The sequence below is a fragment of the Babylonia areolata genome, chromosome 21 (assembly GCF_041734735.1).
Source record: "Babylonia areolata isolate BAREFJ2019XMU chromosome 21, ASM4173473v1, whole genome shotgun sequence".
Classification (NCBI taxonomy): domain Eukaryota; kingdom Metazoa; phylum Mollusca; class Gastropoda; order Neogastropoda; family Buccinidae; genus Babylonia; species Babylonia areolata.
Window position 1 is genome coordinate 14304364 of NC_134896.1, and position 20522 is coordinate 14324885.

Below are 20522 nucleotides of genomic sequence, written 5' to 3' on the forward strand. Positions count from 1 at the left end.
CAGATCATATGGATAGATCCATATATGCCACACAACATCTGCTGTGAAGAAACAACAAAGAGCAGCAGATACCTTCACCTTCACTTTCACCTATCCCGTAGTCTTGTGGACTGTTGGGGCGCCACAGGTGATCTGGCAACCAGCATCCTCCAATCCTCTCGGTTTTCTGACCTGATTGTATCGCTCAACCTCAAGCCCGTCCATTCTGGGATGTTGTCCTCCCATCTCTTTCTCTGTCTGCCTCTCCTTCTCCCCCCTTGCACTGTGCCCTGCAGGAATGTCTTGGCAAGCCCTGATGATCTCATGACATGGCCATACCATTTAAGCTTGCGTCTCTTGACCAAGGTCAACAGGTCTTCGTAGGGCCCAATGACTTGCCTGATTCTGTTTCGAACTTCTTCGTTCGTGATAGCAGATACCTAACAGGGAAGAAAAGCATTCAGACAGAGACAGAAAGAGCAAAGGTGGGAGGGGGTGTGAGTATATGTCAGAATGAGAGAGAGGGTGAGAGAGGGTGTGTGTGTTGTGTGTGGGGGGGGGGGGGGGGGAGGGAGGGTACAGGGGGCAGGGGTGATGAGGAATGATTTGGGTGTGAGTGTGTGTGTGTGTGTGTGTGTGTGTGTGTGTAAAAGGAGTGTCAGAAAAGGAGACACTGCATGTGTCAGAAACGGAGATAAAAAGAAAACGCTGCATGTGACAGAGAAGGAGACACTACATGTGTCACAAAAGGAGACACTACATGTGTCACAAAAGGAGACACTACATGTGTCACAAAAGGAGACACTACATGTGACACAAAAGGAGACACTACATGTGTCAGAGAAGGAGACACTACATGTGTCACAAAAGGAGACACTACATGTGACAGAAAAGGAGACACTACATGTGACAGAAAAGGAGACACTACATGTGACAGAAAAGGAGACACTACATGTGTCACAAAAGGAGACACTACATGTGTCACAAAAGGAGACACTACATGTGTCACAAAAGGAGACACTACATGTGTCACAAAAGGAGACACAACATGTGTCACAAAAGGAGACGCTGCACACACAGAACAACCCAACCAAAACCAAACCCACCTTCTCGTCGCCTAGGGCCTCGATGAGCACGGAGGCCCTCTGGAGGCGGAGTCCTGTGGTGACCTGACGCTGCTTGAGGGCCTCCCTCTGGTTCACGCTGTCCTGGTACTGCTTCTGGATCAGCTCCAGGTGCTTCTGGATCTGTCCACAGAGTCACAGCACAGCAACTTCACTGCTTGTAGGGTGACTCTCGGTGTGATGTGATGTGTTTTGTTGTGGTGTGGTGTGGTGTGGTGTAGTGTGCTTCTGTATCTGTCCACAGTAACAGCACAGCAACTTCACTGCTTGTAGGGTGACTCTCGGTGTGATGTGATGTGTTTTGTTGTGATGTGTTGTATTGTGGTGTAGTGTGCTTCTGTATCTGTCCACAGTCACAGCACAGCAACTTCACTGCTTGTAGGGTGACTCTCGGTGTGATGTGATGTGTTTTGTTGTGTTGTGGTGTGGTGTAGTGTGCTTCTGTATCTGTCCACAGTCACAGCACAGCAACTTCACTGCTTGTAGGGTGACTCTCGGTGTGATGTGATGTGTTTTGTTGTGTTGTGGTGTGGTGTGGTGTGGTGTGGTGTAGTGTGCTTCTGTATCTGTCCACAGTCACAGCACAGCAACTTCACTGCTTATTGGAATGCTTTGTGTGGTGTGGTGTGGTGTGGTGTGGTATGTTTTGTTGTGGTGTGGTGTGGTGTGGTTTGTTGTGTTGTGGTGTGGTGTGGTGTGGTATGTTTTGTTGTGTTGTGGTGTGGTGTGTTGTGATCTGTTGTGCTGTGCTTCTGGATCTGTCCACACAGTCATAGCACAGCAACCTCACTGCTTGCAGTGCAACTCTCGGTGTGATGTGACGTGATGTGATGTGTTGTGATGTGATATAATGCGATGCGATGCGATGCGTTGCGTCGCGTTGCGCTGTGATGTGTTGTAATGTGATGTGATCTGTTGCGTTGCATTGTGTTGCGATGCGATGCATTGTGATGTGATGTGATGTGTTGTGTTGTGTTGTGTTGTGTTGTGTTGTGTTGTAACAGATTTCTCTGTATAGAAATTTGGGTTGCTCTCCCCCCAGGAAGAAGGGCATGTTGCCATAGTACAGTGCCCTTTTTTTCTGACTGCAAGTGTACTTCCTTTTTTTATTAAAGTAATTTTTTTTCTGCATGATTTTGCCAGGGAAACCCTTCTGTTGTGGTGGGTTCTTTTCCATGTGCTAAATACATGCAAAAGACCATGTATGCCTACACGCAAACTACTCAATTTACACATCAGACTTCAAAACATACATGCATTGTTGTCTGATATGCATCATCGTCTGATGTCACTCATAGTGAAAAGACATAAAAATTGATGAACAACACACCCGCACCTCTCCACCCTTCCACACACCCTGTAAGTTACCCCTACAGACAGAAGCAAGATAACAGCTGAACACAAAGTCCACAGGGGTGGGTTATCAATTTTTTAACTCACTCCGGATGATGGAACGTTATAGCATTCCTGACGTAAGGTAGCGTTCCAGCGTCCGGAACGCTATAGCAGTTTCAACAATTAGTCCACGTTTTCCTCATGGGGTAGCATAAAAATTGCAGCTACACCAGGCACTGCAAACATGTCAAGGGTCGAATGGAAAGTTTCTTCGTGAGGTTTCCGTGACTATACATTCACTGGCCAGCCGTTGACCTTGGTACTCCACATGACAAGCTAATCTGAATACGTATCGAAAATGGCTTTGCAGGCGATACAAGTGGATATTTTTGGAGCAAACTAGATCACGACAGTGGCTTTTTACTACTGCTGAAGTGATTGAAATGCTTCAAACTGAAGGTTTCGACATCGACGAGGATGATGAAGACGTTAAATAAAGTATCTGCAGTGAAGAAAGCTACCAGCAAGAAGGTACTGAGAATGACTCAGCTTCTGAGGGCTGTGAAGAAAGGGAGGGGGAGGGGCGTACGCATGACGTTAGAAGAGGGGTCAGTGGGTCAAGTACAGGGAGTTTCATTCAGTTACTTTGTGTTTTGTATTTTTTGTGATTTTTTTCCTAACCCTAACAAATGGGTTGTCTGCAGGGGAAAGCAAGGGAGAAAACTATTTGGAGTGAGTTAAACCCCTCTTTTTCTTCACCAAACTAACCTTGGCAAGGTTAAACCATATGCACATACAAGAACATACAGAAGCACCTGCATACACACACGTATGCAGATGTTGAAGCATATGCATGCTCACACACACACACACACACACACACAAAGCACACTCACATGCACACGCATGCACTCACACACACACAGGCAGGCAGGCAGGCATATGCATGCAGCATGCCCACACTCCCACATAAGCAACTTACTCATTTACACACACACACACACATTCAGATATATGCATACACACACATGCACACAATAACTCTTGACACAGACACAGACCCACACTGACAAAGACACACAAACACACACCAACACGCCACTGACAGCAGTGAATCACAGACAGACCAGACCCACATAAGTGAATGAGGGAGGGAGGGTTCACCTTTCTCAGGCTGTTCTGTTTCTTGGCCAGACTGTCCTGGGCCAGCTTCAGTGCCTCCTTGGCCTCCTCAACCCGGGCCTGCTTTGGCTTCACCATCTGCAGGAGTCACAATAATAATAAATGATAATAATAATAACAATAATGGATAATCAACAACCATCTACCTGAAGATCTAGTCATCAGCCCCATCCACATGTAATATGCAGCTTCTGTTTAAACGTGTGTGTGTGTGTGTGTGTGTGTGAGAGAGTTTGTGTGTGTGTGTGTGTGTGTGTGTGTGTGTGTGCATGCATGTGTGTGTGTGTGTGTGTGCAGTGCATGCATGTGTGAGTATGCACAAGTTTTTATATTGATATGCACTATAATGTATCCTAATTTCTACTGTATCTGTGTTTGTGTATGATTTTCAATTTATGTTCGTACCTTGTTATGTACTATCCACCCCCCCCCCCCCCCCCCCCCGCCCCCTCCCCAATATTCCTTGTGACTCCGGTACACTTGGTGATAAAGACATATTCTATTCTAATTGTTGAGCACTTTTTTCCTTTGAGTCAGTCTTGATTGCACTGATACTTATCGGCGTTCTGCACGATCTTCCTGATTTTGCTAGTTCAATGGATTATATTTTTCTGTTCATTATGGAGATTATTACATGTGAGGTAGGTTTGTTGTTTGTTTGCTATTGTTTTTCTCCCCACCATCACAGGAAAACACATCATCCCTCAAAATGAAAGGAACATAAAAATCAGCATGTTCATTGTTGCAATTTAAGCTGAGTTAGAAAAAGAATAAAAAGAAGATATGTTATAAGACACTGCAGACCAGACAAACCTATTCCAAAGAAAATCATACTGTAATAAAAAGTATTTTTTTCAAAGCTGACCATCAAATTTGACACTTATTTTTTGTGTGTAAATACAAGGCAACACAATCCTGGAAATAAAAATCCTTTTGCAACTTTATTATGTGTAGAATGCAGGGGAAAAAAATATGTGCAACAAAAGAAGGTAATTATATCTTTAATCAATGTTCATAATTACCCACTATCGAAAATTGCAAGAGTTATTCTCCTTGGCCTGGGATTTCATGGGTAATAAGTGCTGGGCGACCTGGGGGTAAGAGGGTTAATAGTGGATGAAAACCCCAAAATAAAGGTTTCAAGCATAAAATACTGGGTTTTCTCTATACCCATTTCTGACACGACCCCGCCCCCATCCTGTTGATGTACCATGTAGCATGTAATCATCATCAGGATAACCAGAATCAACAACTTTCATTTTCTTTTGTTTTCTATCATGTTTTCATAGTTGCTATTGTTGATGTGCAGAAAATCAAACAAATTCTAACCAACTCTTCTGTGCCATATATTCTCGCAGCCATTTTGACACGCTCAACAGCTTTTAGTCTATACAATGAAGAAAACCATATCAAACTCAACCCAAATCTTGCTGAGAAATTGCTTCATGCACTCATCAAGGCAGTATGTATGGAGGAGGTAATACATCAGATGCATGTTTGATTGATATGGATACTTATATAGTGCCTATCCTTGGTCGGAGACCAAGCTCTAAGCGCTTTACAAACACGGGGTCATTTGCACAACAGGCTGCTAGCTGGGTAGAGCCAAATGACACCTGCCACTGGGCGCTCATCATTCTTTTCCTGTGTCATTCAATCAGATTTCAGACATGCACACATACACACTCAGACAGACATGTAACATTTTTTACGTGTAGACCATTTTTGTTTATTTACCCTGCCATGCAGGCAGCCATACTCCGTTTTTGGGGGTGTGCATGCTTGGTATGTTCTTGTTTCCCTAACCCACCAAACGCTGGCATGGATTACAGGATCTTTAACAAACATATCTGATCTTTGCGTGTGTATACACACGAAGGGGGGTTCAGGCACTAGCAGGTCTGCAATTGTGCTGAACTGTTAGATCAGAAAAATCTCCCCCCTTTACCCACCAGGTGCCATCACCGAGATTCAAACCCAGGACCCTCAGATTGAAAGTCCAACGCTTTAACCGTTTGGCTATTGCACCCATCGCAGATAGAAGGCAGGAGAGAAACTACAGCCCCACCTTGTACACCTCGTTGTAGTGTTCCATGGCCAGGACCCACATACACAGGGAGCGACAGGCCACGGACACCTTCCCCACAATGTCCGCCTGGAAGTCAGGGTGCTTCGAGTACTTCTTCAGCTTGGTGAACACCTGAACACACACACACATGGATGGATGGATGGATGCACACATATGCACACACTCACACACACATACATGCGCGTGCAGACACACACACACACAAACACACATGCACTACTCACTCTAGTCACATTTTGGAGAGTTTTTATTTCTCCAAGACTGACCTTGAACATTTCTTTATATCATTTGTCAACAAAATCAGTCAAATCTTTATAAACTTTTTAAAGACTTTTCTTTCCAGATTTTCTCTGGCAATATGCTTTAACACTTTATTCTACCTTTCTACAGCCCTTATCAGATAAGAAATTTCTTCTCTTTTTTTTCTTTTTTTTTTCAAAGAAACACAAAATTCACAGCATACTTTAACTGGATTTCTTTATTTCTTTCTCCATTCATGGGCTGCTACTCACACATTTACTCATATCTAGATCTACAGATGGACGTTTACATGTATGGCCATTTTTGCATCGCCATGTAGACAGCCATACTGTTTTCGGGGATGTGTATGCGATCTACAGATAAACATGTACATGTATGAACATTTTTGCATCGCCATGTAGACAGCCATACTCTGTTTTTGGCGATGTGTATGCTGGGTATATTCACGTTTCTATAACCCACAGGACACACACACACACACACAGATCACATAATCTTCAACACATGTATTTGATTTTCTGCATGTGCATGCACATGAAGGGGATTAAGGCACTAGCATGTCTGCACAAACAATCCTGACCGGAGAGATCAGAAAAATCTCCACCAGGCACCGACAGCACAATTGAACCCAGGACCCTCAGACTGAAAATCAGATGCTCTAAACACTTGCCTATTTGTATTTGTATTTCTTTTGATCACAACAGATTTCTCTGTGTGAAATTCAGGCTGCTCTCCCCAGGGAGAGCACGTCGCTACACTACAGCGCCACCCTTTTTTTTTGTATTTTTTGCTGCGTGCAGTTTTATATGTTTTTCCTATCGATGTGGATTTTTCTACACAATTTTGCCAGGAACAACCCTTTTGTTGTCGTGGGTTCTTTTACGTGCGCTAAATGCATGCTGCACACGCGACCTTGGTTTATCGTCTCATCTGAATGACTAGTGTCCAGACACCACTCAAGGCCTAGTGGAGGGGGAGAAAATATCGGCGGCTGTGCCGTGATTCAAACAGGCACACTCAGATTCTCTCGCTTCCTAGGCGGACGCGTTACCTCTAGGCCATCACTCCACATGCCTGTTGTGCCAGTCACCTAGTCTGGATGTGAAAAGAGTTTCAGTTTAGTTTCAAGGAGGTGTCAAAGTGAGAGGACTGAACCATGTTTCAGTTCAGTTCAGTTCAGTTACTCAAGGAGGCGACACAGCGTATGGACAAATCCATATACGCTACACCACATCTGCTAAGCAGATGCCTGACCAGCAGCATAACCTAACACACTAAGCCAGGCCTTGAGGGGGAAAAAAATAAAAAGATACATAAACAAATACATAAGTTATCAAATTAATCAGTAAATGAATAAAAATAAATAAGTAATTTTTTTTTAATATATGTAACTAAGCAAACAAATAAAGAAATAAAATGAAATGTTAAAAAACAAAAACAAAAAAAATCCAAAAAAACCCACCATATTCACACCACCACATCTGCATTAAAAAGAGAGAGAGAGAGACAGAGACAGAGAGAGAGAGAGAGGAAAAAAGGGAGCACATGCCTGACCCATGCATATGTAGCCGGGTTGGCTACGATCTTCGTTGGGCCAGCTTAGCAGACGACGTTTGTGACTCGCCGAAGGTTACTAAGGAAGTTGTAAATCGGTCACAAGTTATCTCCCTTTACATGGGAACCGTATGATGATTTTCATCAATTTGTTAAATTATAAACACTTCCTTATAGATGAGATTATAGTTTTATGTTATGGGACTTCAGAACAATCATACTTTTCAAATATAATGATATCATTTGACCAGAAAGCCTATAACATTTTTAAACTAATATTTATGTGAATGAGTTTTGGCGCGATCTTCGAAATCCACTCAGTTGAAACATACAAAATACCTTCGTTTTCTGTAACTCGGTATAGTTGCCGTGGAATTTAGATTGTGCATTAAAACGTAAATGATTAAGCTTCTTCTCGTGTACTGCTTTCCGTGTACACCTAAGTTATAGGCATGCGATGATACGAAATGTCTCACGACATTTCGGCGCCACAAAACTATCTCTTCTTCAAGCCATTGGAATTCGTCAGTGCCGATTTGAGCAAAATACGTTTTTACAATACCTAGACATTTTTATAGCGTGTCTTGCAGATGTTTGCATTTCTGTTATCAATCTGATTCGTATCGTGCATGTATAATTGTGTTGTAGTTGGTTTAAACGAAGTATTTCATTGTCGATCACAAGTGCCAAAAGCACCACCAAGCGGTGCCGACACGGGGGCTGTCCGTTGAGTTTTCTCTTGAATTTTTATGTAAAATATTTTTACTCTAGAAGCAGATTTTATAGATGATTTTTATTTAGTTGGAAATTCAGGATATTCAGTTACTTAATTGTTACAATTATATTACATATCGCGACGTATTAATTGTTGTAATGTACAAAAATGATACATGAACTCGTTAAAAGCTCGTTCATTCAGTGACTTTTTTTATTTACAGTTTTTAACTACATTATTTTTGTAGAAAATGGTTTAGCTTAAGAAAATGCTCGTCTCTTGTAGTTTTGTGTGATATATAATATGTCTATGTTAGTTCCCCGAGCCGAAAGTCAGAAGCCGCTAAATTTGGTCAAACAAACACAAGCTTGGCCCCTCAAGGCTCGCGGAGGGCCGGTTTCGTGAATCGCTTCACGGCGCTGGCTTTGCGGTTCGGCGGAACTGAATATAAGGAGTGAGTGAGTGCCAGACAAAGAGAGAACTCTCCTGGCCTGGAAGAATGAAAGAATAAAAGAAGAAAACCAGCGCACTGCCTTCCCGAGTCTACCTTGCCTGGCTGCAGCTCTCTTCTGCACAACACCTTCTACCTGTCTTCACCTTCTCCAACACCACCTTACCACCCCGTCACAACTGGCGCTTGTGAGCAGGATAAGGAGAAGACAGAGAGAAGAGAGTGCAGCAGGTACTTCAAGTCCACGCAGAAGTAACGTCGCCCATCAACATGGCCCAATCCGACTTCCTGCCCAAACTCCCGACGTTCTCCGGTGAGGAAACCGGCAGGGAAGTTGATGACTTCATCTGGGAGGCCCGTATGATCCTCCATCTGCAGCCCCTGGATAACAGCCTCTCTCTGGCTGATCTCAGCCCTTGCAGGCAGAGCTCGCCAGCAGATTGTCAGGCTGCCGGCGACAGAAGTGGACACGCCAGCCAAAATCCTAACACTACTCGAGGAGAACTGGGGAGAGCAGCGTGACACCACAGACCTTGCCACTGCCTTCTTCACTAGGCAGCAGCAGTCCAAGGAGACGATTGCAGTGTACGCGTCCCATCTTCGGTACCTCTGGACCAAGGTCAACAAGGCTGAAGATGGGATGATGCAGGTGCCAGCGACCATTCTCCGCGACGCCTTCGCCAGAGGTCTTCAGCCAGCTGCACTCAGGCGCGATGTCAGGCGCTTCATCAGAGACCACCCTGACACCACCTTCGAGGCGGCGAAGAAGGAGGCCCAGCGATGGCTGAGGGAGGACAGCGACGCTGACGACAGTCACAACGCCACTGTTGCCTGCCTACAGGCCCAGCTGGCTACATTGACGGCTGAAGTCAACAGTTTGCGACAACAGCAGCAGCAGTTCCCCATGCCAGCACACCGCCCACATCCTCCAGGACCAGCACATCATCCTCGTTGCTGTGCTGCTGACCGGGCCCCAGACCCTCCACACTGTGTCTGGTGTCAGCGGTCTGGCCACACTGAAGACCAGTGCCGGCACAAGCAGCGCTATAGGAAGAATGCCAGGCGACAGAAAGCTGACCACCAGACTCCAATGGCAGTCAACAACCAGTGTGTTGTCATCAAACACACTGAGCAATCTGGGTCCATGCCAGCTGCTCCAGCTCCAAACCAGCGACGCAGGAGACGCCGACGCAGACGGAAGCGCCACAGCACCACACCTGATCCTGTGATCCCACAGGTGTCACCTTCACCTTTACTCAGCCTCACACAGCTGAGAGGCAGCCAACGACCACCACCGGCTGTCACGCCGACTGACCCATCCCAACGGTCCTGCCATGTCAACAAAGTGTCAGACTCTGACACTGACACTGACACTGACAGTGGGGTGTGGCTGTTCAGTCCCATGCCAGGGCCCAGGACATCAGCCCAGCAGGCAGCACCAGAGCCGCCTCCACTACCACCAGCTCCCACCCCTAGGCGATCTCTACACCTGACGACGAAGCCAGTAACATGGTACACATCTGGTGTTCCTTACGTTGGTCAGTGACTTTGCTTAGTTGCTGTCTCACTTGAAATTTGAGGAGACAAGATAGGTTAATGATGGACAATGTGTGGGACTGATTGTTCTCTTGTTTTTGTTTTTTTGTCACTGAGCAGTTGAAATTTTTCAAAGATTGACTTTTTTCCCAAGCAAAGCTGTTGAATGCTCACTTATTTTTGGTTGATAATTGTATCAAATTGTATTGATGAAACTGTTCGCTGAACTGCAAATATGTTTTTGGGTGCTAATGAGTTGGTCAAAAAGAAGAGAGAGACAGAGAAAAAAATGACTCAAAGGAAACGTTTGTTAAAAAATGACAACTCCTTTCTAGTCTTCGTTGGGCCCGCGCTTCAGGTACTTCATCTTGAGGAATTTTGTTTCAGGTTCTCTCTAGTCAATACGGATGTGAAGCTGATGAAAAGGAATTATATGTTTATACAACTATTTTCCCACAGTCAGTGTATAACATGCCGATATACATTTCAGACAATTAACATTGTTGGGGCTTATTTTGTTATATTGGGAACACTGTTAATACAACAGCTCCCCTTATAACCTGTACTGGTTTTGGCTTTGGGGGTTTGCATTTTAAATAACGCCCCTCAAGAGCATTTGACTAGAGTCTACCCACTGGATTGCCGTGTGCATTTTAAACACATACTGAACTTTAAGGGCTACATTTAAAATGATGCCCCTTTAAGAATTCAGTGTGGGCAAACCGTTTTGCCCTGACGTGGGTTATACATTTTGTGAAAATCTGACTCTGAGGGTTCACGCTCAAGATAACGTTCCTCGAGGGTTACTGATTATTGTTTGAGATTTTAATGGATTTTGCATTTTTCCGATTTTTGGAACTCAAGTGTCTTGGGATTTGCACTTAAGATAATGTTTTGTGTGTTCGTTGGTTTGAATGGGTGTATTAGTGCATGATTTAGGCCCCCTTTTATGTAGTCATGAAAAGTGCCAGCGAGGACGCTGGTTGTAACAGAGTAGGGGGGGATGTAGCCGGGTTGGCTACGATCTTCGTTGGGCCAGCTTAGCAGACGACGTTTGTGACTCGCCGAAGGTTACTAAGGAAGTTGTAAATCGGTCACAAGTTATCTCCCTTTACATGGGAACCGTATGATGATTTTCATCAATTTGTTAAATTATAAACACTTCCTTATAGATGAGATTATAGTTTTATGTTATGGGACTTCAGAACAATCATACTTTTCAAATATAATGATATCATTTGACCAGAAAGCCTATAACATTTTTAAACTAATATTTATGTGAATGAGTTTTGGCGCGATCTTCGAAATCCACTCAGTTGAAACATACAAAATACCTTCGTTTTCTGTAACTCGGTATAGTTGCCGTGGAATTTAGATTGTGCATTAAAACGTAAATGATTAAGCTTCTTCTCGTGTACTGCTTTCCGTGTACACCTAAGTTATAGGCATGCGATGATACGAAATGTCTCACGACATTTCGGCGCCACAAAACTATCTCTTCTTCAAGCCATTGGAATTCGTCAGTGCCGATTTGAGCAAAATACGTTTTTACAATACCTAGACATTTTTATAGCGTGTCTTGCAGATGTTTGCATTTCTGTTATCAATCTGATTCGTATCGTGCATGTATAATTGTGTTGTAGTTGGTTTAAACGAAGTATTTCATTGTCGATCACAAGTGCCAAAAGCACCACCAAGCGGTGCCGACACGGGGGCTGTCCGTTGAGTTTTCTCTTGAATTTTTATGTAAAATATTTTTACTCTAGAAGCAGATTTTATAGATGATTTTTATTTAGTTGGAAATTCAGGATATTCAGTTACTTAATTGTTACAATTATATTACATATCGCGACGTATTAATTGTTGTAATGTACAAAAATGATACATGAACTCGTTAAAAGCTCGTTCATTCAGTGACTTTTTTTATTTACAGTTTTTAACTACATTATTTTTGTAGAAAATGGTTTAGCTTAAGAAAATGCTCGTCTCTTGTAGTTTTGTGTGATATATAATATGTCTATGTTAGTTCCCCGAGCCGAAAGTCAGAAGCCGCTAAATTTGGTCAAACAAACACAAGCTTGGCCCCTCAAGGCTCGCGGAGGGCCGGTTTCGTGAATCGCTTCACGGCGCTGGCTTTGCGGTTCGGCGGAACTGAATATAAGGAGTGAGTGAGTGCCAGACAAATTCAGAACTCTCCTGGCCTGGAAGAATGAAAGAATAAAAGAAGAAAACCAGCGCACTGCCTTCCCGAGTCTACCTTGCCTGGCTGCAGCTCTCTTCTGCACAACACCTTCTACCTGTCTTCACCTTCTCCAACACCACCTTACCACCCCGTCACACATAAACCCAACACACTGGTCTGGGCTTGGGGGGAAAAAACCCGAAACATATGACAAAAAAAAAAAAAAAAAAAAAAAAAACCGAAAAAATAAATTCATAATCACACCTTGTCCGGAACAGCGTTCTTGTCAAACTGCAGCAGTTTCTTCAGGAACCCCTGGTCTCCCAGCATCAGCTTGGCGGTGTTCCAGTCTGGCTTCCGTTGGAACAGCACGCACACTGCGCTCATCACCGTCTCCACCAGGGGAGGGGGCTTTTTGTACACTCTGTGCAACACAAAGCACAATGGGAAGACAGACATGAGAGCGGGGGTACTGGGGTTTTTTTTTCAGATAGGACAGAAATGCAAGGTAACAATGATAATGATAGTAACATCATTATCATCATCATCAATAATGAAAATAATTAAAATAATGATAATAATAGCAGTAATGATAATAACAACAGTAACGATAATGATGATAATAATGAAGAAGATTCGTAATCATGATGACATGCATGATTGTCAAAATGCATGGTTGTCTCAAAGGATCTGAGGAGGATGATACCTTGTGCTTGTTGTGGGTCTCCATGGACATGATGGCCAAATGAAAGGCAGATGCATGAACACACTCTCACACCCACAATGACACTCACACCCACCCACCCACACAGACCTAAGCTCAGAAAAGGAGGTTTTGTCAAGGAGTCTCCAAAAAGATGACAATCTGCTGCAGGGCAGCCCTCCCCCCCCGCCACACACACTCACACCCACTCACCCACACAGACCTGAGCTCAGAAATGGAGGCTTAGTTGAGGGTCTCCAGTTACATGATGGCCAAATGATGGGTACACACTCACAATAACACTCACACCCACCCACCCACACAGACCTGAGTTCAGAAATGGAGGCTTTGTCGAGGGTCTCCAGAGACATGATGGCTTGCTGCAGGGCGGGCAGCACGGAGGCCAGGTCATTGGTGCACTCATCCGCGTAGTCCTGCACTATCTGCGTCTCCCGCTGCATCACCGTCTCCTCGCTCTCAACGATCTGTCGCACCTGCTCCACCGCCTCCTGGTCCTTCTCCAGCTGCTCCAGCAGCAGCTCCGTGTCCTGCAATGACATGTTGATAATCATCATCATCATCATCATCATAATCACCATCATCAAAATCATAATAATGTATGTTTGAGAGTCAGTTTTGTCCCACTGTGACCATCAGATCAGCAGAGGAGGCCATTGCTGTCCCGACTAACTGAGACAGAATTTGATTATAGTGGACAGTGTCTTGCCCAAGTTACATCCCCATTCTTTCTGCCAAGAGGACCTAATAATGATAATAATGATAATGGTAATAATAATAATAATAATAAGAAGAAGAAGAAGAAGAAGAATGATAATAATAATAACACATTTATGGCACTTTCAAACCTCTTGAAGCACTTTCTGATAACACATCACAAAAACACAACACACAAAACACACACACACACACACACAAACACACACACACACACACACACACACACACACACAAACACACATACATATGGAAGAAATAGCTGCGGATACATCAAATACTGATATAAAACAGAGTACGTCAATCATGTAGAGACTGCTTGGAAAGGGATGTTTCTACACTTGTTTTAAAAGATGCGAGTGAGGGGCAGTGACACACAGATGCCTTGTGTTGGTGTTGGGACTGGGGGATGGCAGTGGAGAGTAAAGGTGAGCTGATGGGTGGGCAAATAGTTCAGAGATGTAGGGTTCTCACACAAAGTTTGATAAACTTTTAACTCCTATTGGAGAGTGTTGAAGGATTACAGCATTGTTTAGCAGAAAACATGCCCAGCTTGTGATCATATGCGAATACAGCAAACAAAGAAAAAATTGCGGAACAAAATCAAACAGCACTTCCTGATTTTATAACCTTACTTAATTTCAACTGCACATTTTTTACTACCATTTTTTGTAAATTGCAGAAACTGAAAACATATTTAAGAGCAACATACTTTTTTTGATAAATAATTTTTACATAATTTAGTGTACTTTGGACACTCCATGATAAAAATTAAATTTGTCTCCGATGACTGATGAATTTTACTTTTTGCAAAGTTGCAATTCATTTGGCGTGCCCTTTCATTTCCTGACTTCAATGTCTATGTTTCATTTTATTCATTTATCTATGCATCTATTATTTCGGTTGTTATTCTATTTATCATATTTATTTGTTTATTTATGTATTTATTTATTCCTTTATCCTATTCTATTTTATTTTCCCTCAAGGCCTGAGTAAGAATGTTGGGTCACGCTGCTGGTCAGGTATTTTGCTTTGCAGATGTGGTGTACCATATATGGATTTGTCCAAACGCAGTGACACCTCCTTCAAGAAATGAACTGAACTATAATTTCTGTCACACACACACACACACACACACACACACACACACACACACACACACATGCACACACACACACACACACACACACACACACAAAACCCCCTCCCATGAGAAGTACACAAAGAGAACAACAGAGAGACATGGTGGTCTTCCACATCAGTCCAAAGAAATGCATTTCCTTAGGAAGACCTGGATGCCTGCAGAACACCCCCTACCTTGGTCTTGGCCTCGATGACGGGCCCCAGACTGCTCAACTCCTCCTGCATCTCCCCGACCATGCTGTTGGCATCTGACAGGGTGGACAACCCAACCTGCAGCCGCTGCCGGTCGGACTCAAACTCCCGCTTGTTGTCACGCAGCATGCGAGCGTACAGCCTAATCAGTTCCATGTAGCTGCTGGGCGTGGCGTAGAAGCGGCGCCGCAGCTCCTGCCAGTAGCGCGCGCCCGTCTCCACCACGCTCTTGTGCACAGCCACGCAGATGTGAGCCACACGCTCTTTCAGCTCCTGCAAAGTATGATGATGATGGTAATACTACTATTATCATAATGATAACTGATGTTAACGACTGTACAATAATGATGATGACGATACTGAAAATGATAACAATGGCGACTATTACTAATAAACAATAATAACAATGATAAGAATAATGGAGAGGGAGAGGTAGTGCAGTGAAGTAGCGATAATGATGACAATGATGACAGCAATCTTGTCCACAGCACTGCATATTATGATAATGATATTACTTATTATGATGGTGGTGCTGCTGCTAATGAAAATAACAACAATGATAATTATAACGACGATTTTAAGAAAGATAGTAATACCTGTGTTAATGATAATAACAACAGTAATGATGATAATCAAAACTATTTTCCTGTTAAAATGTTTAACAGTTTAACAATAATAATGAAAAGAAGAATAACAACAACAATAATAACAATAACAACACCAACAACAATAAATCTATTCATATACAATTAAATCTTGTATGGAGACAGAGCACTTTCACACCAGACATTCACATGCATGCAAGAAATGTGGGAACAGATTGGGCCTGAAGCTGATCACAGAGAATGACATAGGATGCTGACCTGTCACAGACTGAGGGCACATAGACCCTCCCACTAAAGATCCAAGACCCTCACACTCATTCAGATCCAAGACCCTCACACTCATTCAGATCCAAGACCCTCACACTCTTTCAGATCCAAGACCCTCACACTCAAGATCCGACCCTCACATTCAAGATCCAAGACCCTCACACTCAAGATCCAAGACCCTCACACTCAAGATCCAAGACCCTCACACTCATTCAGATCCAAGACCCTCACACTCATTCAGATCCAAGACCCTCACACTCATTCAGATCCAAGACCCTCCCACTCAAGATCCAAGACCCTCACACTCATTCAGATCCAAGACCCTCACACTCATTCAGATCCAAGACCCTCACACTCAAGATCCAAGACCCTCCCACTCAAGATCCAAGACCCTCACACTCATTCAGATCCAAGACCCTCACACTCATTCAGATCCAAGACCCTCACACTCATTCAGATCCAAGACCCTCACACTCATTCAGATCCAAGACCCTCACACTCAAGATCCAAGGGCTGAACAGATTTTTTGAACTGGATATCTGACCCTACTGTCTAGCATCATGTTTGTTTCAACCGTCTTCTTCTGGTTGCTTGTCTCACATACAAATGTCTTTTTTGCAAGTAAACATCTGTGCGTATGTTTGGTCATTTATTCATTAATTAAAGTGGCTCTAGTTTTTCTTCTTCTTCTTTTTTTTTTTAATGCTAATCATGTTAGGCATTTTCATGTTTGCATAATCCATGATAACATAGGATAATGAATCTTTAACAAATGTACACATACATCCGAAGGGTTCAGACACCGGCAGGTCAACATAAAATTAACATTGACCTGATTTCACATCTTACCAGAGTTCTAATACTGGAGCAGAAGTCAACAGTCAAGTGGAGTCATCCTCAAAACAAAGTCAGGTATTTTTTTTCAAAATGTGCTCCCCACCCACAGTCACTCACACTAAACATACCCTTTTCACTGGAGATGAAAGATTATTTGAAATAGAATGTTTAAAGAAGAAAAAAGAAGAAGAGTTTAAAAAGAAAAAAAATATATCACATATTTCCAACAAATGAAACACACCCAAAACAACGCACACACACCCATATCCACAAAACGGCACACACCCACACACTCATACCTCACACATACACAACCCCCCCTCCCCTCCCAAAACCCACACACGAACCTCACCTCAATATCATACTGCGGGTCAGCGATGAACTCTGTGTTGGCGAAAAACACTTTGGCCACGCTCAGCATGGCCTCCTGCGACCACTCGTCATACCAGTCGATCGTGCAACAGTTGATCAGCGCTGGGTTCATCCGACACCGCTGTCGGAACTTGTCTCCTGCCGGACTCATGGTCAGCACCACGTGCAGATGTTGCCGCACACGCTGGATGAAAAACTGGTAGACGGCAGCCCGGGTGTCGGGAACGTCGGCCGTGTTGGCGGCCGACTTGAGATCCATGGTGATCCCGTCCATCTCTTCATTGTCAAACAGGTCGGGCACCTCTCCTGAGTTGAGGATGCAGTTGATGTCTTCCAGGAAGGATTCCTATAGAACAGAAATGGGTATTGCTGTTTCGGGGTTTTTTTGTTGTTGTTTTTTTTCTAACTCTTTCACCACCAAGTTTCTGTGTGAAAAACATTCCTCAGCACCAAATATTTTAGAAACGATGATCTCAGTCACAGGCTTCAGTTCATGTCAAAACAACACAATGGACTTGTTCACTTCAAACTCGGTCAAGGGACAAAGGTTAGTTTTTGTTCTATTGGTGAGAAACTGGCTGCAGCTGTCAAGCTTTGCTACAATGTGAAAAATGGTCTTATCAACATGACTCTCCATGTCAACAAAAGGCGCGTTGCACTGTCTGGTCAACAAAAATCACCTATGGTGGTGAAAGAATTAATGTGCTCTCTGACTGAACTTTTCATTCCTACCATCACACGCAAGATGATAGCTAGTTCCTTTCACTTCATGTGAGTGCTGCTTGGCTAGTCTTGAGTAGATGTACCTATTTTTTTTCCTTCTCTTACTAACCAGCACTTCAAGCCTGTAACCAATATGAGTTTGTTGCCTCCATGACAATAGATGAGAACCAAGTAAACAGAAGTGAATACAGAACTGAACTGCCATCATCTGTGGAAGCTGACCACGTGGAAAGTATCTTGAACTCTTGAGTGTCATGCTGTGCCCTTTCCCACTGAATGCAGACCTGAGATTTTGAAACACATGTAAGTACTATTTAGCCAGTCTGTAACACATTGTATCTGATACTTCTGTCCAACAATGGCTTCCCTTTCATATTCAATAAAAGTGGGGAAACATGATCAGACATGACAATGACAACCAATTTCATCTTTGAGCTGACAAAGGAGATCAGTCTTGTCATACCAAGTCGTGCACAGTGTGTTAAACACCCCAGAGAAAGCAAACAAAACCAGTATGTTTGCTTATTCAGTGACCTTCCCAATGTGAAAACCTGCCTGCTTCTTAACACAGACCATCTATTGACCTAGGATACTGTAAAAATCTTCACTCTTAACCCACTTGGCACCGTGATTGGGATTCAGATCCAAGACCCTCACACTCATTCAGATCCAAGACCCTCACACTCATTCAGATCCAAGACCCTCACACTCAAGATCTAAGACCCTCACACTCAAGATCCAAGACCCTCACACTCATTCAGATCCAAGACCCTCACACTCATTCAGATCCAAGACCTTCACACTCAAGATCCAAGACCCTCACACTCTTTCAGATCCAAGACCCTCACACTCATTCAGATCCAAGACCCTCACACTCAAGATCCAAGACCCTCACACTCATTCAGATCCAAGACCCTCACACTCAAGATCCAAGACCCTCACACTCATTCAGATCCAAGACCCTCACACTCAAGATCCAAGACCCTCACACTCAAAGTCCAAAACTTAAAGCACTCGGCTGTTGCACTCATTGTTTACACAATCTCATCTTTCCCATTTATGGACTAGCTTTTTTCCAGAATTACTATTCTATTACCATGTCTTCCTAATTTGATGCAAATACAAAATAATAATTCTTTTTTTTTTCATGATTGCTGTGCACATTTCACATTGATACACCCTGAAACCCACACTAATTATTTCCTTTTAATCAGATTTATATTAAACATAACTACAACTGTAAAAAAGGAAACATGAACAGTTTGAGTTACCAAAGGTGTTTTTTTCCCATAGTTAGGAGATGTAAGGGCCATCTACAAACAAAAAAAAACCCAACAAACCTCATTAACTTGATTAATTTTTTTTTTTTTCAATACGAACCAATCCACCTACCTTCACAATATCGGAGTCAGCCAACAGGAAGACAGTCTTGATGCCCTTGACCCCACTGCGGATGAAGATGGTCTTGAGGTCGTCACGGAACTCCGTCATGTCATAGGTCTTGTGCAGCTTGAGTCGCATGATCTCGCACTGTGCAATGTAGCTGGCCAGGTGTACCACTGTTGACTTACCAGTGCCGTCCAGACCCACCTGCCACAGTCAAGGGAAAGAAAGGTAAAAAGTTAAAGGTAAAAACTCCCACAGCTTCTACAGCTTATATCCACTGGGTCTAGGGGTCGGCATAGGAAGGTGGGGCCCAATCCTCTCCTTCCGCTGTTTCGACCTCCCCAACTTAACCCTTTCACTGCCAGTCAATTTAGAGTACAAAATTCCCTTGTGGTATAAACACAGAAAAGACAGTGGCTATGAATAGCTGGAGATTCCCCCTGCGATGTATAGAAAATATGGCCTTTCCTACCACCGAACATTAAGAGCAGTAGGTTCATGGACAACAGACCAATGAATGGTCACCTTTTAGTGACATGGGTCCTCTACCACGCCTGTGCATTAAATGCGAGCATGGCGGTGAAAGGGTTAAACAGGTACCCATTCACACCTGTGGCCTTGGTGTGCTAACTCTTGTGGAAAGAGTGTTGGTGAAACAGATATCTGAGACAGGTCTATGTTTTGTAATTTTTGTATTTCATTACAGTTTTGTAAATTAGATGCTTTTTGTTTATGGGGGTGGTTCACTGCACCTCTGTCTCCCTCACTCGCCATCTCTCTCCCTCAGTCCCCCTCTCCCTCAGTCCCCCTCTCTGTCTCCCTCACTTGCCCTCTCCCTCACTCCCACTCTCTGTCTCCCCTGTCTGTCTCCCCCACTCCCCCTCTCTGTCTCCCTCACTCCCCCTCTCTCTCTCCCTCACTCGCCCTCTCTGTCTCCCTCACTCCCCCTCTCTGTCTCCCTCACTCGCCCTCTCTGTCTCCCTCACTCGCCCTCTCTGTCTCCCTCACTCCTCACTCCCCATCTCTGTCTCCCTCACTCCCCCTCTCTCTCCCTCAGTCCCCCTCTCTGTCTCCCTCACTCCCCCTCTCTGTCTCCCCTCTCTGTCTCCCTCACTCCCCCTCTCTGTCTCCCTCACTCCCCCTCTCTGTCT

At 43.8% G+C, this 20522-nt stretch overlaps 1 protein-coding gene across 3 annotated transcripts in view; it reads right to left on the reverse strand.

Moving 5' to 3' along the window:
• The window catches only part of LOC143296724 (dynein axonemal heavy chain 6-like), a 147432-nt gene that overhangs the window by 41516 nt on the left and 85394 nt on the right, over nt 1–20522 (reverse strand). For all 3 annotated transcript variants that reach the window (XM_076608782.1, XM_076608783.1, XM_076608781.1), the window contains 8 exons: nt 19378–19575; nt 17243–17608; nt 15164–15454; nt 13439–13659; nt 12673–12832; nt 5689–5820; nt 3603–3698; nt 1086–1226 (listed from right to left, as the gene is read on the reverse strand). In XM_076608782.1, coding sequence (XP_076464897.1) covers nt 1086–1226; nt 3603–3698; nt 5689–5820; nt 12673–12832; nt 13439–13659; nt 15164–15454; nt 17243–17608; nt 19378–19575 — 1605 coding nt within the window. The remainder of the gene's footprint in view (nt 1–1085; nt 1227–3602; nt 3699–5688; nt 5821–12672; nt 12833–13438; nt 13660–15163; nt 15455–17242; nt 17609–19377; nt 19576–20522) is intronic.